Source organism: Sordaria macrospora, chromosome 1 (genome assembly GCF_033870435.1).
Source record: "Sordaria macrospora chromosome 1, complete sequence".
NCBI lineage: Eukaryota > Fungi > Ascomycota > Sordariomycetes > Sordariales > Sordariaceae > Sordaria > Sordaria macrospora.
Window position 1 is genome coordinate 7,339,869 of NC_089371.1, and position 15,357 is coordinate 7,355,225.

Here is a 15,357-nt window from a genome sequence, read left to right on the forward strand (position 1 = left end):
TGGATGGGCCGCTGGATATCGAACGCTATTGCATTTGCGCCGTCAGTAATAACTGATCCCAGTAACCAGGGACGTCCACTGGAGCATGTCCCCTGTTTCCCGCTCGCGTGCTGATCGGTTCATCCTCCCCCGAAGAGGGTGAGGAGATGGTCAATTCTGCCTCCAGAGTTGGGTGTGATACCAGCGCCAAAGAAGCACAATGGCCTCTGAAGACCGCACAGGAGGACCCTGAAGAATGCCACATGAAACTTCCCGCTCTGCACACTACTGTAATACAACCGCCATAGCCCGATAGATCGCAATGTTTGGGTTGGATGATGATGGGTAAAGCTTCGGCAGCAACCGTTGTGTTAGAGGACCCTTTCTATGTACACATCTACTGCGTCAGCATACCTACAAATGCATTGGTGAATGATGGTGGTCCGTACAACCTGGCCGCTTTCCATCTTGTCCGACCTCCGCTCCGTGACCCGTCGTTGTTCTGTAAGGTTGCTCTACCTCCCGCCGTTTCATAAAAGGCCTACTGTTAACCCTACACATAACGATCAGAGACATAACGATATCCTCGTTATAACGATCTGAAGGTCGGAAACGGCTGCCAAATGTATGGGAGTAACGATCAACCTCTGGATTACGATTTCGATCAGATTTTGAGCGCGAACCACACCGAAATCGTTATATTCAAGGGTCCGGAGACGGCCTATGACAGGTCCTAATAGGGCCTGACGGCCAGTAGCAGACCCTTTTCTATGCTAGGTGCCCTCTGATTGGCCCGGCACCCCGTAGTGGCCTACCTCAGAGTAACGATAATCTGGGAATTACGATCAAGACCACGGTAACGGACCTGATCGTTATGTGTAGGGTTAACAGTACCCTTTTTTTCTTCTGTCACCCAACGAAAAGGTAACACTTTACAAAAATCCAGGTCCACGGAAAGGAAAGGCTGGGGTCGTTGTTTGGAGGTGATCCGTGCAGCAGCCAATTCAAGGGTTACATGTACGCTGACCCGGTCGCTATCACGATGACGCGTAACCCTCCATTAACAGCCAAACTCAACCACACACCCTTCCCGAGCCTCCCTCCTTCCCCCAACTGCAACAAAAGCTGCAGCGGAGAGAGCGGCTATTGCTACCACTTGTAGTTTAGATTCCCAGGAGAACGCGCAATCACACTTTGTCATTTTCGATACATGTCAGCAAGGCGACGTTTCTTCCGCTGCGGAAATAAATCAACTTGTGTTAAACCCTTCTGCAACTCCAGGCACCGGCACCGAGCTCGCTCCGAGTGCAGAATGGCTGCAGGTACAGGTGCGACTGGCTGGCTGCAAAAGGGCGTTGGTGGTTGCTTTTGGGAGATGGTTGGGGTCTTGGAGCTCGTGTTTAGGGGCTGGGCAGTTTCTGGGCATGTGGGGGAAAATCATGAGATAGCGAATTTCAGGCCAAGTCATGAATTGAACAACGATAGAGTGAGATGAAACAGGTCTTGTCCTTCTCGATGACGGTTCTTTAAGACTCCGAAGGAGGCCTGAAGATATTGACAAGACCAGCTACGTATTTGATCCCTGCTCTGTTCGAGACGAAGCATTAAAATAGAAAATGCAAATGAGTCTCCATCCCCCAATTCCCGATCATGCCCCCAGACAAGGGTTGTTCGCTGCAAGTTCTCGGATCCAGAGATTTGGAAGACCGAGTCGCCATTCGAGAAGGGGAATAGACCCTTCTGTTGCGAATTTCGATACTGGGTCACCCATGTTCCTTGTTTGATCACCTTTCTTTCCCCAGGCCAAGGCCATTGATGCGACAGCTCTCCTGACCATGGCAAAATTGCCTCCTCGGCCTCTGTCACCTTGAAGACTAAATGTCGAGCCTCATGAAAAAGTAGGAAAACATCCAATAGGTACACCAGGTTGCTGGACTATTACCAGTGAACAACCACATGTAGTTCCAAATCACAATGTAGGTTATGGCAACTGGGATCAGTCCAAGCGCAAGCCTGCGTCCAATATGCGTGTGTAAACATCCAAACAACAGCCGCTGCCTGCATAGCAAAAACTCCAGAGATGCAAGATTAGATGCAAATGTACTATACAAACAACAAGATGCGTCTTCTTTGCTTGGTGCATCTTGTCTTCCATGGGGCAATCAAGTCTAGTGACCGCCCGCGCTGGCCTCCTCCTTGGCCTTCCTCTCCTGTTCCTCCTTCTCCTTCTTCTCCTTAGCCTCCTTCTCCTTCTTCTCCTTTTCTTTGCGCTCCTTCTCTTCCTTGTCCTTCTTTTCCTGCTCCTCCTTCTTCTTTTCCTCCTCGATCGCCGACGCGGCCCTCTCCTTGGTCAACTTCTTGTTTTGTTCGTTCCAGAACTTGTCGACTTCATGTTTCAGGACGTCCTTGGTCGTCTTGTTGGCCCACTCGGGCAGTTCCTGCTCGGCACGTTCCACCCAGGGGCCCATCCAGCTGTCGCGCACGTACGAGGTTCCCGCAAAGTGCACAATCATGTCCCCCTGCATTACCTTCCACTTCTGGACTTTGCCGCCGTGACCGTCGTCGAAGACCTCGTTCGTTCCCTTGTCGAACTGCTCCTCCGTCATGGGCTTGCCGAAGAGCCAGGTGCCGTTCTTGAAGAAGGCGTTGTTAACGGGCAACGAGTTGAACCAGCGGATGGGCACGTCAACCCAATGATCACGGCCAGCCATGGGCGTTTGCGCCAGAGGAGAGGCTTTGTCGGTGAGCAGGAATTGGAAGGCGCTTTGGTCGCGGAATCGATCGGTCTTCATGCGCTCCGAGTTGTAGATGGGGTAGGCGAGCACGGCCGACAGGAAAGAGACAGACCACGGGCTGACGCGGAAGGCGAACACTCCCGAGTTGAGGCCGTCCCAGTTGGACGAGATGACGAGGTCGACGTTCGAGAGACCCTGGGCATCCTCAGGCGGGAGGAAGAGCTCTAGAGGGGTGTAAGGGTTCATGACTACCGTGTCGGCGTCGAACCAGCTGTTACGTGAGAAACAGTATTAGTTGTTGTTTTGCCCATATACCACTGTCGATCAGAGAAGATGACGACTTCCGAAGAAAGATACTTACAAAACCCACTTCAGCCTCTCCTCTTCAGGCTTCTCCAACTCTGCGACAATGATGGAGAGTAGATAGGCGGGCTTAGTCCATGCCCCCTTGGGACGGCCGGCGCGGTCGTTCTCGATCAAGCTGCTGACCGCCTGGTTCAAGGCGATGTAATGTTGGTAGCCATATTCGCGGTTATGGCGTTCATGTGTCTGCATTGCGCGGTGGATAACATCGACGTCGAGGGCGTTAGCCGCGACGGTGACCTTGGCCACGCGAGAGGTCTTCACCGGTGGTTTCTCATGCTCGGCGGGCTGGTTCGTAGCTGGCGGCGGGGTGTTGACCGCGGGAACATCGGGGCCGGAGCCGGCGGGAACGGAGTGGTCGACATTCTGGTTACCGTTGTTGATGGTGTTTGGTTGTTGGGGCTCAGACTTGGGAGCACCGTGGAGGGGCACCTCGGAGCTTATACCGCCGCTGGTGAAGCTGGAGTTGTGGAAGGTGATGAGCCAGAGCCAGAGACAGCCAAGCACGGCTAAGACGCTGATAATCCTCAGGGGCCGTTGGGCCTGGAAATTGCTTAAAATCATGGCGGAAGAATGGCACAGGCGCTGACCCAACTCTTCCTCATGTTGCGATGAGAAAAGCTCAAGGGACAGGTGAGACCATGAAAGAGGTCAAGGACAGAGACAGCGGATTCGGATCCGGAAAGGAGGAGCCACGGCCACAGAAAAAAGATGGAGAAATCCGAGAAAGGCGGACGTTGAAGAAGTCATCCATTCCTGGTCAACCTTGCCGGTCCCAAAGCAGGCCGGGATCGTCACTTGGCATTTCTCCCAGGATGATTTGTCTCCCAGTTCTCCATGTCAAGGGTCTTGGCAGGAGTGGGTTCAAGGTGGGCTGCTTCATGGCCAAGCGAAGGTGAAGATGAGGGTTTGGCTCGGATTTGGCCATTTGGGCTGTCAGAAGCTGTCTCGCTATCCTGACGATAGCCAAGGAGGTCATCGCTCCAACCAAGCCCCTGGACGGTGGACAGCAACGGGAAAGCGGCCTCTGTTGTTCGAGAAAAGGGGTTACATGCAGGCTGGGCAATGGCTGGGCTGTGAAGCCTTGCGCCGACATGGCTGCCCCAACTTGCATCTTCTCATGATTCTCTCTTCCCTACTCGTCTGGGCTAGAAACGCCTCCTGCGACCCATTGCTTGCAATGGGTCTGGAAAATGGATTCACAAATGCAAATGGATTCGCGAATACTCAACTTATACGCCAAGTTGGGTGCAAAAACGAAGTACCGCTCCAAGCCCTCCCCATTCGCTGGCCGACGGAAGTACCAAACTTTCGCGAATCTATTTGCATTTGCGAATACATTTGCCTAACCCTGTGCAAGCACAAGGTCAGACTGGGACGTTTCTAGTCCTGACGAGTATTCCCTCCCTCAGGTTCCGCTGTCGCCGAGATACAATGTCAGCATGTGCGCCCACTGCCCAGTGAGAAAGACGTAAACCGGGCAGAAACATTCGATTGGAAGTGCTCGGAAAGGAAGCTGTGCAACATTCCCACCTTTCCAGGTCAACCTTACGCCGCATTGCCGACGGTATCACCCTCTTGTTCATTATGCTGAGACGGACTGCCGCTCTGTACATGTGACAGCGGCTTCCGGTCAATCCAGAGACAAATTCATACTGGCACGACCTACATAAGAGGTATCTTTCAAGCCCCTCTGGTAGTGTATGGTGAGCAGATCTGAATGGCATAGACGGAGGGACTTGTTGAGCAATGAATTTGCACAAAGTTCCCTATGGATGGCATTCGAAAGAAGGGTGTTTTCTTCACACAAAACGTGTGGACGACGAGTCTTCATTTCGATGTTCAGTTTTGAACTTTTGGATGAGGTTGTTCGTTGAGGTTCCTTCCCGTCATCGGCCGTCCCTTCTGTCAGCGGTACCGACAGGGAACTTACAGCGGATGCGGGATGCCGGCATGGGGGGCAGGGTGGACGCGCGTAAGATGAGCGGGAATGGGGCTCTTGGCACTGCTTGGCACTGCTTGGCCAATTTCCCCGCGCCAGCCAATTCTTATCCACCAGGGGCACCGTCCCGTCTGCACGCATGCTCGGGGTTAAGCATGTGCCTCCGAACAAACTCCATGCCACCGTCATCGAAAATCAACGACAATTATCATCAGCTTGGCCTGCGCTGACAGCTTTAGCATGGCTTTGCATGGCTTTAGCAAAGCGACTTGAAGATGCTGGTGAAGTACTGGCCTCGGGATATCGGCCATCTTGAGTTTGAATACTAAACATTGACAGAGACGCGAGCGATCGAGCTTTCCTCCTCCTAGGCATGGGCCTGATAGCGATGAAAGGTGAGATCTCATAAGATGACAATATCTGAGTTGACACTCCCGACGCAGGAAAACTGGGAGCGACCCTCAAACAAAAGTCCGTACGTGCCACGACGGTGGCAAACCGACGAGCAAACAATAGCCTTGCTCCTATAATAGGGTTGTCTTGGCCATCCTTTCTTTCCATCGTCAACCCGAATTGGCGACCTTGGAAAAGCTTCCACGGGCGACGCCTGGCTCCCAAAATGCGGTTGTCATAACAAAAACGGATTCGGCAGAATCGCACCATCATCGGACGCAATTTGTTTGGGGCAAGCCGCCGTCGCCAGGTGTTGATATTCACCAGATGCCTGACTTAAAGATGTGGACGAAAGGCCGATGCGGAAACCAGACTTAAGGGGCGGGTGTCAACTCAGTTACACTGGGGGTTCCTTGGGAAGAGGGCGGTGGCGAGCCTTTGAACCTCTGCCAGGGGCTCTTCTCGTGGTGGTCTGTTCAACCGTTTCACAGTGTTGGCAAATTTCCGGAGGAGAAAGCTGTTAGAGGATGCAGCGACCCAACTGCAAGTTTTCCAAAATACTTGGCTTCTACACGAGAAGCTGAAATATATCGAGGTGGATGTGGAAACAACCCATGTCGACAGCCGGCAATGGGAATTCCATATGATTCTCAGACGCTGTTTTGGGATCTCAAGAATACTATTGCAAGATGTTCGCCATTGTCTCCTTGTCAGTCTCGACTGATTAGGTTATAATGTCAACAGTCAAGTGAATATTGTGGCAAGCATGGTGGCTGGTAGAGGCCAACGCTACGAGCTTGCTGCTTTTATTGACGATACTTCCATTGCAGGATGGCAACTGTGTTCCGGATCAACTGAGAGACGACCAAGGCCATTGGGGCTCCGAAACGTGTGGCACTACCATATAAGGCTCACATCCGAACCACTTAGGTATCCATCACCTGATAGCGCCAGTGGTTTAGTGGTAAAATCCATCGTTGCCATCGATGGGCCCCGCGTTCGATTCGCGGCTGGCGCAAATCAAATTTCATTCTTGTCATCTTCTTTTGCTACTTCCGCTCAGAAACGCCGAATTCTTTCATTTGTTTTTGTTTTGGCTTACGAAGTTTGTCTTTTTGTGTGAACTCCCTTCCCCATATATCACAATCGATGTTGTCAGACACGGGAGCCGGTTGATCATCCAACTTCGACGTCGTTCAATGGTTTTACCATGAGGCTATCTGCCTCGCGCTCAATTCGCTTCTTGATTCTCATGTTGATCAATTAGTTTCCTTTCTACCCGCTTCTTTCGTCAGATCTCGTCGTGATCATCAAAAGATTTCCGTTGGCAAAGCTGAGCGGAATGTGAGGAGCTGATGAGGTGAGCTCTGAGCTCCTTCTCACCCCGCCGCCACCAACAATTGTCCATTTTCAGGCACCCGCGCTCCCTGCCGCTTGTCAATGTCACGTCAAAATGGGGTTCTCAGGGTCTGCGATCGTCGTCATCGGACAGTGGGCCTGTGCCGCCCACCCAATAATGTCAACAACAACAATAAAACGCACCACCCACTGAAAATTATCGCGACGAACACCAGGTAACACACGATGCGTCTTTATCTCACCTGCTTTGTTTGAGGAACAAGAGCGCGCTAAAGATTTCTTCAGCTGCCTTCTCGCGCTTATTTTACGCCGGCTTTCATACACTACACCCTCAACAACTTCGTTATGATCAAGTCCATCATCTGCCACGGCGCGTTGGTGCAGCACCTTTGTTGATGCGACCGCCATCGCGAACCTCGAGAACAACTTCAGGCGGCTACAAACCAACATCCAACGGTGTCGACATGATCACGCAGTATATATTGTACTCGAACCCCGATACTACTCGCTTTTGACGGCCTGCCTCTTGTTCGGATCACCTCTTTACCCCACGTTGAGCCGACCAAAACCCTGGACTGAACGTCTCACGAACACGTGGGGGACCATATCTGGAGCTTCCTTTGCAACATCCAGTGAACAACAAACTGTCGAGCGGCACCTTTGAAATACACCCACCTCTTGGCTGGGCCCAGGAGAGCCACCACTTTGAGCTCGAAGCTCCTCAGGGGACGAATCACCCTCACCTCACCTCTCCTCACCAAGTGATCACCAAGTACAGATATCACAACACGAACCAGTGCTATGACCAGAGAAGGACGACGCCCACGACGACGACGAAAACGGAAGAAGCAGAAGAAATGCCCCACTCAACCATGGAGTTTTGCAGAAGGTGTAGGGAAATGAGACCTCCCGGGCACACAGATCACGGCAGGTTGGGTCGTGTTACGAGCGAGGGAGGAGGAGGAGGAGGAGGAGGATTCGGCGGAGGGGGACTTGAGAGCACGACGGCTGCTGGCCGTAGAGGTGCTGTTCGGCTTCCTCCAAGTATGATCAGGCAGGATGCGACTGTTGGTCAGTCTCTTTGAGCATGAGGATAAGCGTGCGCGCCACGAGGGGAAGCGTCAGGAACATGGAGGGAGGGGAAACTCGTTATCACCTATGGTGATGGTTGTTAGTTGGGTATGGCAAGATATTGTTGAATATCATGAGAAGTCCTCGGGAAACTAAAACCCGACGTGGACTCCAAATCCGAGAAAACCTGAAGGGGCAGTCTTTTGGCTGACAGGGAACTATTATGGTAGAGGATAGGACGCAGGTCCATAAACTTGGATTGTCGGCACATCTGGAGTTGGATGGATGGGATTGGGTCTGTCGCAGTATGTTTTCACACAACTGGATCATGGCCCGGAGTTTTGTATGCGTCGTCCATTCAAGCTGACATAAAGCGCGTCACATCATGAAGCCACTAGGGACGGAGAACACAGCAAGTCGGCTATATTCGACTTTTTCATTCAGTGAACAAGCCAGTTCATGTTTCATAACATCGTTATACGTGATACATATTCCCAACAATTCCCCCAACACCACCATATCGTACAAGTTCGTTTCCCTCCTTCTATTATTATCATCATCACCATTCAACCCCTTCAAGGGTGCTCGGTAGCAACCCTCTGCGCCGTCTTAGGCTGGCTGTGCTCCGCACCACGCGCATTATATCCGCCCTCGCCCATTCTATCAGTCTCGCCACGGATGCCCCTCTTGATAGGCTCGGGCTTGTCAGCGACCTGCTCGCGGACCTGGTTGAAGACGGTCTCGGCGTGCTTGTGGGTGGTGCCCAGGCCCTCGACGCCGGAGCGCTCGGCCTTGCGATGGCGAACCTTCATGCCGTGCAGCTCGTTGCTGGTCTGGCCCTGCATGGGCTTGCCGTACGTGGTCTGGTTGTGGACGGACTGGCTCGTGGAGCCGGGGAAGGCGTCAAGCAGCCCTGTCTGCGTGGACGGGTCGACGTCTGTATCCATGCCCTGGCCGGGAGTGGCGTGGATGGAGTTCGCATGGTGCGAGTCCTTCTCCGGAGCGGTGCCGGAGGGAAAAGTCTTTGCGCGGAACTCGGGCAGGGCTTCGTTGCCTACTTGCTGGCCTAGTTGGTGCTGATGAGTGGCCATGTGTGTTAGTGATGTTGAAAGCCAGAACATATGATCATGTTTGGACTGATGATACTTATGCCAGATCTGGTTCTAGGCTCAGCTGGGGGAACGCTGGAGTGGAACTGGCCCTGGTTGGTAACGGAATCGGGGTTGGCGGACATGATGAGTGATGTTTATGATTCGTAATCTCAAGATTGTGGTGGTGTTGTTATTGTTGTTGGATAGCAGCGGCTTTGCAACTGTCGATTGAGTCTTTTGTGATTCTGGGTGTTGATGTCTATGATGAATGGTCTGAAACAAAGAGATTCATGTGCAATAAATAGGTTCTAGACGTTGATATAGCCCCGTTGTGGTGGTAAAGGGTAGCTGTATAGCTGTAGTCATGATGTCAACCTTACAGTCACTGACATCACGACTCCCAATCATCTGTGGAGGTACGTAGATGATCGGATCAATGCACCAATTTTCCCGCTGTTCATAACTTCCCTATTTTGACACGAGCTCCTGATGTGAGTAGGCTAATGATGTAGTTCTCGTTGGCTAGTACACCTCTCGTTATAGGCCAGCGACGAGGGAAGACATCGCCATGTCTTGGCATAGATAAAGCTTGAACAAACCATTATGGTAGTGTAGACCCACGCCGTCAGCCTCAATGCCATCGCCGAGACCTGCTCGGAACTCTCCGATTCTCTCAGATACAATTGATACTTCTAACATTATTAGCTTGTGAGACTGTTGTGACATTCACACGCAGGCCTCTCACGTTGTTAACAGTTAATGTCATGGTATTTTCCCATTAAAACGCAATCAAATCTGATCCGGAAGCTCTGTCATGGTGGGACATCTGACATTTGACGCTGAAAGGCGCCTTCATAAAGCATAAGTTCAAAAGTGAGCACCTAAGGTAAACGGTAGAGTGCATAGTATTAATCCAAGATACATCTGCTTTTGCATACTAATTACCGTGATAAGTTGGAGGTTTTGTTGTTGATTTGTTGCCACCAGAAACACTCGAACAGTCTTGGATCAGTGGGGTTCTACGGGAGGCCAAGCACTTAGGGAAGGAGCTAGGGAGGCGGTTAGCACATGCGGTGCACTGTGGGGTCCCTGCATTCAGCCGCTGTCTGCAAAATGTGGCTGCCATATCGTGCGCCGTTGAATTTCAAGCCGGCATTCCATTGTCAAGCGGGGTTTTATTCACCAGCGGGCACAATTACTTTGAGGTTTAATTGTCTCTCCGACTTACCTTAATTCATCGTCTATTCCAAACCGTGCTGCTGTGGATTGCGAGGTGGCCTTAATCGCGGTGTTCCTTTCCGCTCCATCTTGCATTGCGATTGATGTCTACAATGATGTAATGGCGGGGCACATCACAGCGGGCGTCGGGCGGTCAGAGCCTCCCGCCATCACTAGTACCGGCAGGCACAGCAGGAAGCAGGTGGGGCGAGGAGTGGTCTCGTCGATCCTTCTTTATTTTCTTTCTCCCACATTCACCACGATGCCAGTGAGGTTGCTGCGACTGAGTGTGAATATATACCAGGACCTGCAGTGTCATCTTGGAGCGACGGGAACTACGAAAAGGATGGCTGGCGTCGCGCTTTGTGATCGGCTAGAAATCAAGCATTCCAGGTTTGTGCTAGTCCACCTCAGCACCTCAGCCACCCATTTGAGTGGTGATCGAGCTGATCTTCCTCTACAACCAACTGAATCTCAGCTTCCCGGGCCTTAACACCACAAAGGACACCCATTCGTCCCTTCCATCCGTATCCTCAAAACGTTACAAGTGCATTGAAGCCAATTTCGCCCCCACTGTTTGAGGATGAATGGACGGAAGGACCACCTCTCCCTTCGACTTATCACTGCTACCACAATTGCACCTTCCGTCAAAATAAAGCCTATTGTGTACGCCGGTCTCGGGCAATCTTGGAACAAAAGGAAAACTTTGCGCTCGGTCCTCTTCCCTCCAGGAACAGTAATTGTGGCGCTTCAGGCTGCCTTCAGCTCTCTGACGGACGGGAGTTCAGTTGTGTCCATCTGATGTCCTGGGGTTCCATTCGAACCGTCCGATATTGTCAGCATTGCAACTGCAAGGCACGGGGTTATTTTCCACTTCCACTCTCCCCGACAAGCTTCGTGCCTGCATGCCAATGTCCGATTGAGCTCGAGCATAGGCAATCACGAGCGAGCGACATGATGGCTCCCAGACAAATTGTTTCTTACATTTCTTTCTGAAACCTTTGATGTCGGGGCTTTTCGGTCCTTGGCGCCGAACGAGAAGGATTTCCTTCGATTTTCCCTCCACCTTCCTTGTCCGTCAGGGACGCCTTGAATCGCTAGAACCGCTGGAACCACTGGAACCACTGGGGTGACAGGCTCCACCAGCCAACCACCAACCACCACTTCTCCGCGCATCCAGACTCCAGCCCCAGCCATCCAGCCATCACATCGCAGGAAGTGGAAGACATCCACTGATCCACCAGCGGGCATCCCACCCTCCACTCTGACGGCTGGCTCTCTCTGCCTCGCGGGTGTGCCAGTTTTTGGTCCAATGCGACGGCGATGCGACAGGACACCAAGCGCCGCAAAGACACGAACAGGAACTTTCTAGGATTCAGCCGAACAATTCCAACGAGTGCCCTCTGCCTTGGCCGGCCGCTGTTTAGAAACTAGGACAAGGATATCACCACGCGTCACACACTTGACGACGGCAGGCCAGACCAGACCCGACCTCATCCTCTGTCTACACACGTTCGTTCGCTCAGGATCGCATAGCTTTTTTCAACTCTTCGAGCATCTAGTCCGAAGTAGCCTTCTCTTGCTGCGATACCCGTTGACCAGGCACCCGGTCATTTGTTCCGGGCCCGGCTTGTCTACGGAAGCCCCGACACTAACGCTCGCTTCCACTTCCATCGGCGTCCGAGACAAAGCGTCATTGTTTGTTTTGTCGCCTGGCATCAGGTCTAGATTGTCCCACGAGTCTGCGACACTGCAACATTGGGAAACACCTCGCTCGTAATACCCATCTGTTTTCCGTGTTCACCAACTCTCCCTGGTATGCTGCCTCCCACTCGATTCCTTGCGGCTGTTGCTCATTTGGCATTGTCCTCATGCTAAGTTATTTGATGTACACAACAGCTGGGCATTATTCCTTGTTTGCTCTGAGATCCAGGACGCTGTCTAATCCCAGACGCCGCGAAATCGACACTGTTCCTCCTCATCTGCATATTGCGGCCGTTTAGAGCCTGGCGCTCATTACCTGCGTTCCAAGTCGACCATAGAACACCTGATCTGGCTTGTAGACTCGTCTGAAACTTGTTGCTACACGTACACTCCTGCGCCCTCCCATCCAGTCGCATCCCGTCCTCGTGTCCGAGAATGGCACACCCAAGGTATTCATTTGACGACGACCAAATGGCAGAACGAGAACCTCTTGATGCAAACGCATCTCCATACCATCCACGAAACCAGTACTATCCGCCCTCACGCTCTCAGCAACAGTATCAAGATTCATTCCGCCCGCCGTCCGCATCCCGACCCGGAGCCCATCCGGATTCTGCCTTTGAACGACTTCGTATGCAGAGACGCAACAGCCGAGGACAATCCGCAGAGAGGGGCAATGGTGATGGCAATTTTAGAGCATACGTACCAGCTGGTGCGGCATCCAACAGCTACGAGCAACAAGATATAGTGCCGCCTATATCCCTTCCCCAGCCGCCTCCTCACCGCGCCGAGGGAAGACCATGGGGCAATGATCAGGTTAGCTACTCGGAGTCACAACGACCAAGGGCCCTTAGCAACATCACTCCTGGAGCGGACGACTTCAGCAATGCTGCTGCCGGTGGTATGACGGGGATTGCGCTGACCGTCGCTGACCAGACTGCGAGGGAGAGCGGACTCAACGCACTTCACGGCCCCGCCTACCCAAGAGAATACGATCAACAAGCTCTCCCGACACAATTCCAAAGCCAACAGGTTCCCGGGCCGAATGCACGCGAACCATCGAGCTATTCCCAGGCACAGATGCCTTACGCTAGTCCCTATACTCAAAACAGCGGCCCCTCTAGCCTACAGAACAGTTCACAAGCACTAAATGCTGCGCAATATGCGCCTGACGCCGGTACACCTGGCCAGGCAAGTCCCTCGAGAAGCCCACCGCAAGGTTCTGGTACAACAGGTATTTACACGGACGATCCCTTCCTGGCCTATGGCCGTCCTCAGCCACCAGGTCTAGGGGTTGTCGACCCGCTCGCCGCTCTTGACGACGATGGTGATGACGGGCTCAACTACCACCGCAAGGCGAAAAGGAACAGCATGCTCAGCCTCAGTAATGGGAGCAACAAGAGTGCTGCAGCCATTGCTGGCACTGCTGCGGCTGGCGGCGTCATTGGGGGTCTGGCGAGCCGTAATGGGAGCGGCAACGTCTCTGGCTACACCCCGGTGAAAAACAATGTCCAGATGACCGACACGATACAAGCGGCTAGTCCATATGATCCAGGTTTCGTGGCTGAAAAGCCTGGGTGGAACTCCTCAGGCAAGTCGAGCAGCAAAGGCAAGAAGTGGAGGCTAGTGGCCATCCTGGCGCTTGCCCTTCTTGTCGCTGCCGGCATAGCCCTCGGAATAGTATTCGGTGTTGTGCTCAAGCGTGGCGGGGACGACAAGAAGCAGGGTGAATCCGCTGCTGATGATACGGCAAAGAATGGGGATCTCGACATCAACTCCTCCGAAATCCAGGCGCTCATGAATAACCCCGACCTGCACAAAGTGTTCCCAGGCATGGATTATACGCCACTTAATTCGCAGTACCCGGATTGTATGCACAACCCTCCCTCGCAAAACAACATCACTCGTGATGTCGCGGTCCTGTCGCAGTTGACCAACACGATTCGACTTTACGGCACCGATTGTAACCAAACCGAGATGGTCATCCACGCTTTAAAGCAGCTGAAGCTCGACAACACGATCAAAATCTGGCTGGGCGTCTGGCAAGATGGCAACACGACGACTAATGATCGTCAGCTCTCCCAGACGTGGACAATTCTCGACACCTACGGCGAGAAATGGTTCAAGGGTCTGATTGTAGCTAACGAGATTCTGTTCCGCGAGGAAATGAGTCTCACCAGTTTGAGCACACTTCTCTCCGACGTCCGCACAAACCTCACCTCAAGGGGCATGAAGCTACCCGTGGCGACCAGCGATCTTGGCGATAACTGGGATGAATCGCTGGCCAAGGTGAGCGATTACATCATGGCGAACATCCACCCTTTCTTTGGCGGCGTCAACGTTAAGGAGGCAGCGGCATGGACCACGACTTTCTGGCAAAACCAGGCTGGCGCCTTTATGAAATCGGACAAGTCCAAGAACATTATTAGCGAGACAGGCTGGCCGTCACAGGGTGGGTCGGACTGTTATCCGGATACCAAAACTACCAATTGCCCCGATCGTGCGGTTGCTGGAATCACCCAGTTGAACCAGTTCATGAACGATTGGGTATGTCAGGCACTCGCCAACGAAACTAATTATTTCTGGTTCGAGGCCTTTGACGAGCCATGGAAGGTCCGGTTCAATACCGAGGATCAACAATGGGAAGACCACTGGGGTCTTATGGACGTTGACAGGAATTTGAAGAAGGGTATCAAGATTCCGGATTGCGGTGGCAAGACCGTAGATTGAGCGACGAGGCGAGAGTTTCGTTCTGGGTTTGTGGTTATAGAAGGACAAAACCCAGACAGCGCCAGTGGTGCGTATTTCGATTTCATTTTCGATGTGGTCTAGGACACCGATGAGTTAGTATTGGATTTGCCGGGGTTATGGTATAACGGGTGCGTGGCTGTTGATGACAAGAAAGCGAGAAAGGCTTCGGTATGTATATGATGGAATGATGACGAAGGACAGGATGGACGAATTATAAGATGAGGACATGGAAAGAGATACATGAATTATTGTCAAGGGTTTATCTGGCGTTTGTATGGCAATGCGTAAAGGATGTTGCTGTATTATTTGTTGGTTTGATATCGCTTGACTTTGTCGAAGGAGCAGGTCCTTCGAGAAGCCTGTCCGTCTTTTGCTGTACTTGATCGCGATATATAACAAGGGTATTATGGGAAAAGATATCGCTGTGGGGCTTGCTTTGCTTGAGTTGAACTAAACGGAGGGAATGCCTTGGGTTGCGTAGCTTTGCATTATCATCAGCTCCATGCGTGAGCTGTACCGTAATTCTTCGAGATACCTAGACCACTCTACCGCTCTCCTCTTCGAGTCTTATCATCCATCGCCTGCGTGAGCAATCTCTCTACAGTAGTATGTCAGGGTATCAGTCACCACTAGCGCATAGACCTTGAGTTTCATATCGAGCATATCAGTAACAGATCACTTCGACGTTGGACAGCCAGTCAGTCAATCGGTCGATAGGCCTCTGTCTCCAAACCGGTCCGTCCGGATAAGT

The 15,357-nt window shown here is 52.3% G+C and overlaps 4 protein-coding genes and 1 non-coding gene across 5 annotated transcripts; 3 read left to right on the forward strand and 2 right to left on the reverse strand.

Moving 5' to 3' along the window:
• Positions 1-1,210: 1,210 nt before the first annotated feature.
• Positions 1,211-4,107, reverse strand: SMAC4_00287 (uncharacterized protein). Its single transcript, XM_003351695.2, has 2 exons — positions 3,076-4,107; positions 1,211-2,985 (listed from the first exon to the last, which is right to left on the reverse strand). Exons 1-2 carry the CDS (start codon positions 3,639-3,641, stop codon positions 2,148-2,150), a joined length of 1,404 nt encoding a protein of 467 aa, XP_003351743.1. The 5' UTR covers positions 3,642-4,107; the 3' UTR covers positions 1,211-2,147.
• A 2,252-nt stretch (positions 4,108-6,359) lies between these two features.
• SMAC4_13127 lies at positions 6,360-6,430 on the forward strand. Its single transcript has one exon. It is a non-coding gene; the product is annotated as a tRNA-Gly (tRNA).
• A 1,240-nt stretch (positions 6,431-7,670) lies between these two features.
• On the forward strand, positions 7,671-7,856 carry SMAC4_13128 (uncharacterized protein; the record flags this gene model as incomplete). The annotated part of the gene is made up of 1 exon (XM_066091272.1): positions 7,671-7,856. The coding sequence occupies one exon, from the start codon at positions 7,671-7,673 to the stop codon at positions 7,854-7,856; it is 186 nt and encodes a 61-aa protein (XP_065945843.1).
• A 561-nt stretch (positions 7,857-8,417) lies between these two features.
• SMAC4_13129 (uncharacterized protein) lies at positions 8,418-9,076 on the reverse strand (the record flags this gene model as incomplete). Its single annotated transcript, XM_066091273.1, has 2 exons — positions 8,418-8,918; positions 8,989-9,076. 2 exons carry the CDS (start codon positions 9,074-9,076, stop codon positions 8,746-8,748), a joined length of 261 nt encoding a protein of 86 aa, XP_065945844.1. The 3' UTR covers positions 8,418-8,745.
• Positions 9,077-12,290: 3,214 nt separating this feature from the next.
• SMAC4_00289 (uncharacterized protein) lies at positions 12,291-14,585 on the forward strand (the record flags this gene model as incomplete). Its single annotated transcript, XM_003351697.2, has 1 exon — positions 12,291-14,585. One exon carries the CDS (start codon positions 12,291-12,293, stop codon positions 14,583-14,585), a length of 2,295 nt encoding a protein of 764 aa, XP_003351745.2.
• Between the last annotated feature and the right edge of the window lie 772 nt (positions 14,586-15,357).

What these genes read in the sequence shown, in the direction of transcription:
- SMAC4_00287 (XM_003351695.2), bottom strand. Translation starts at nt 3,641, where the DNA reads ATGATTTTAAGCAATTTCCAGGCCCAACGGCCCCTGAGGATTATCAGC. An exon ending in GAGAGGCTGAAGTGGGTTTT is followed by an intron (nt 2,986 to 3,075) that starts GTAAGTATCTTT and finishes CTCACGTAACAG; the next exon opens with CTGGTTCGACGCCGACACGG.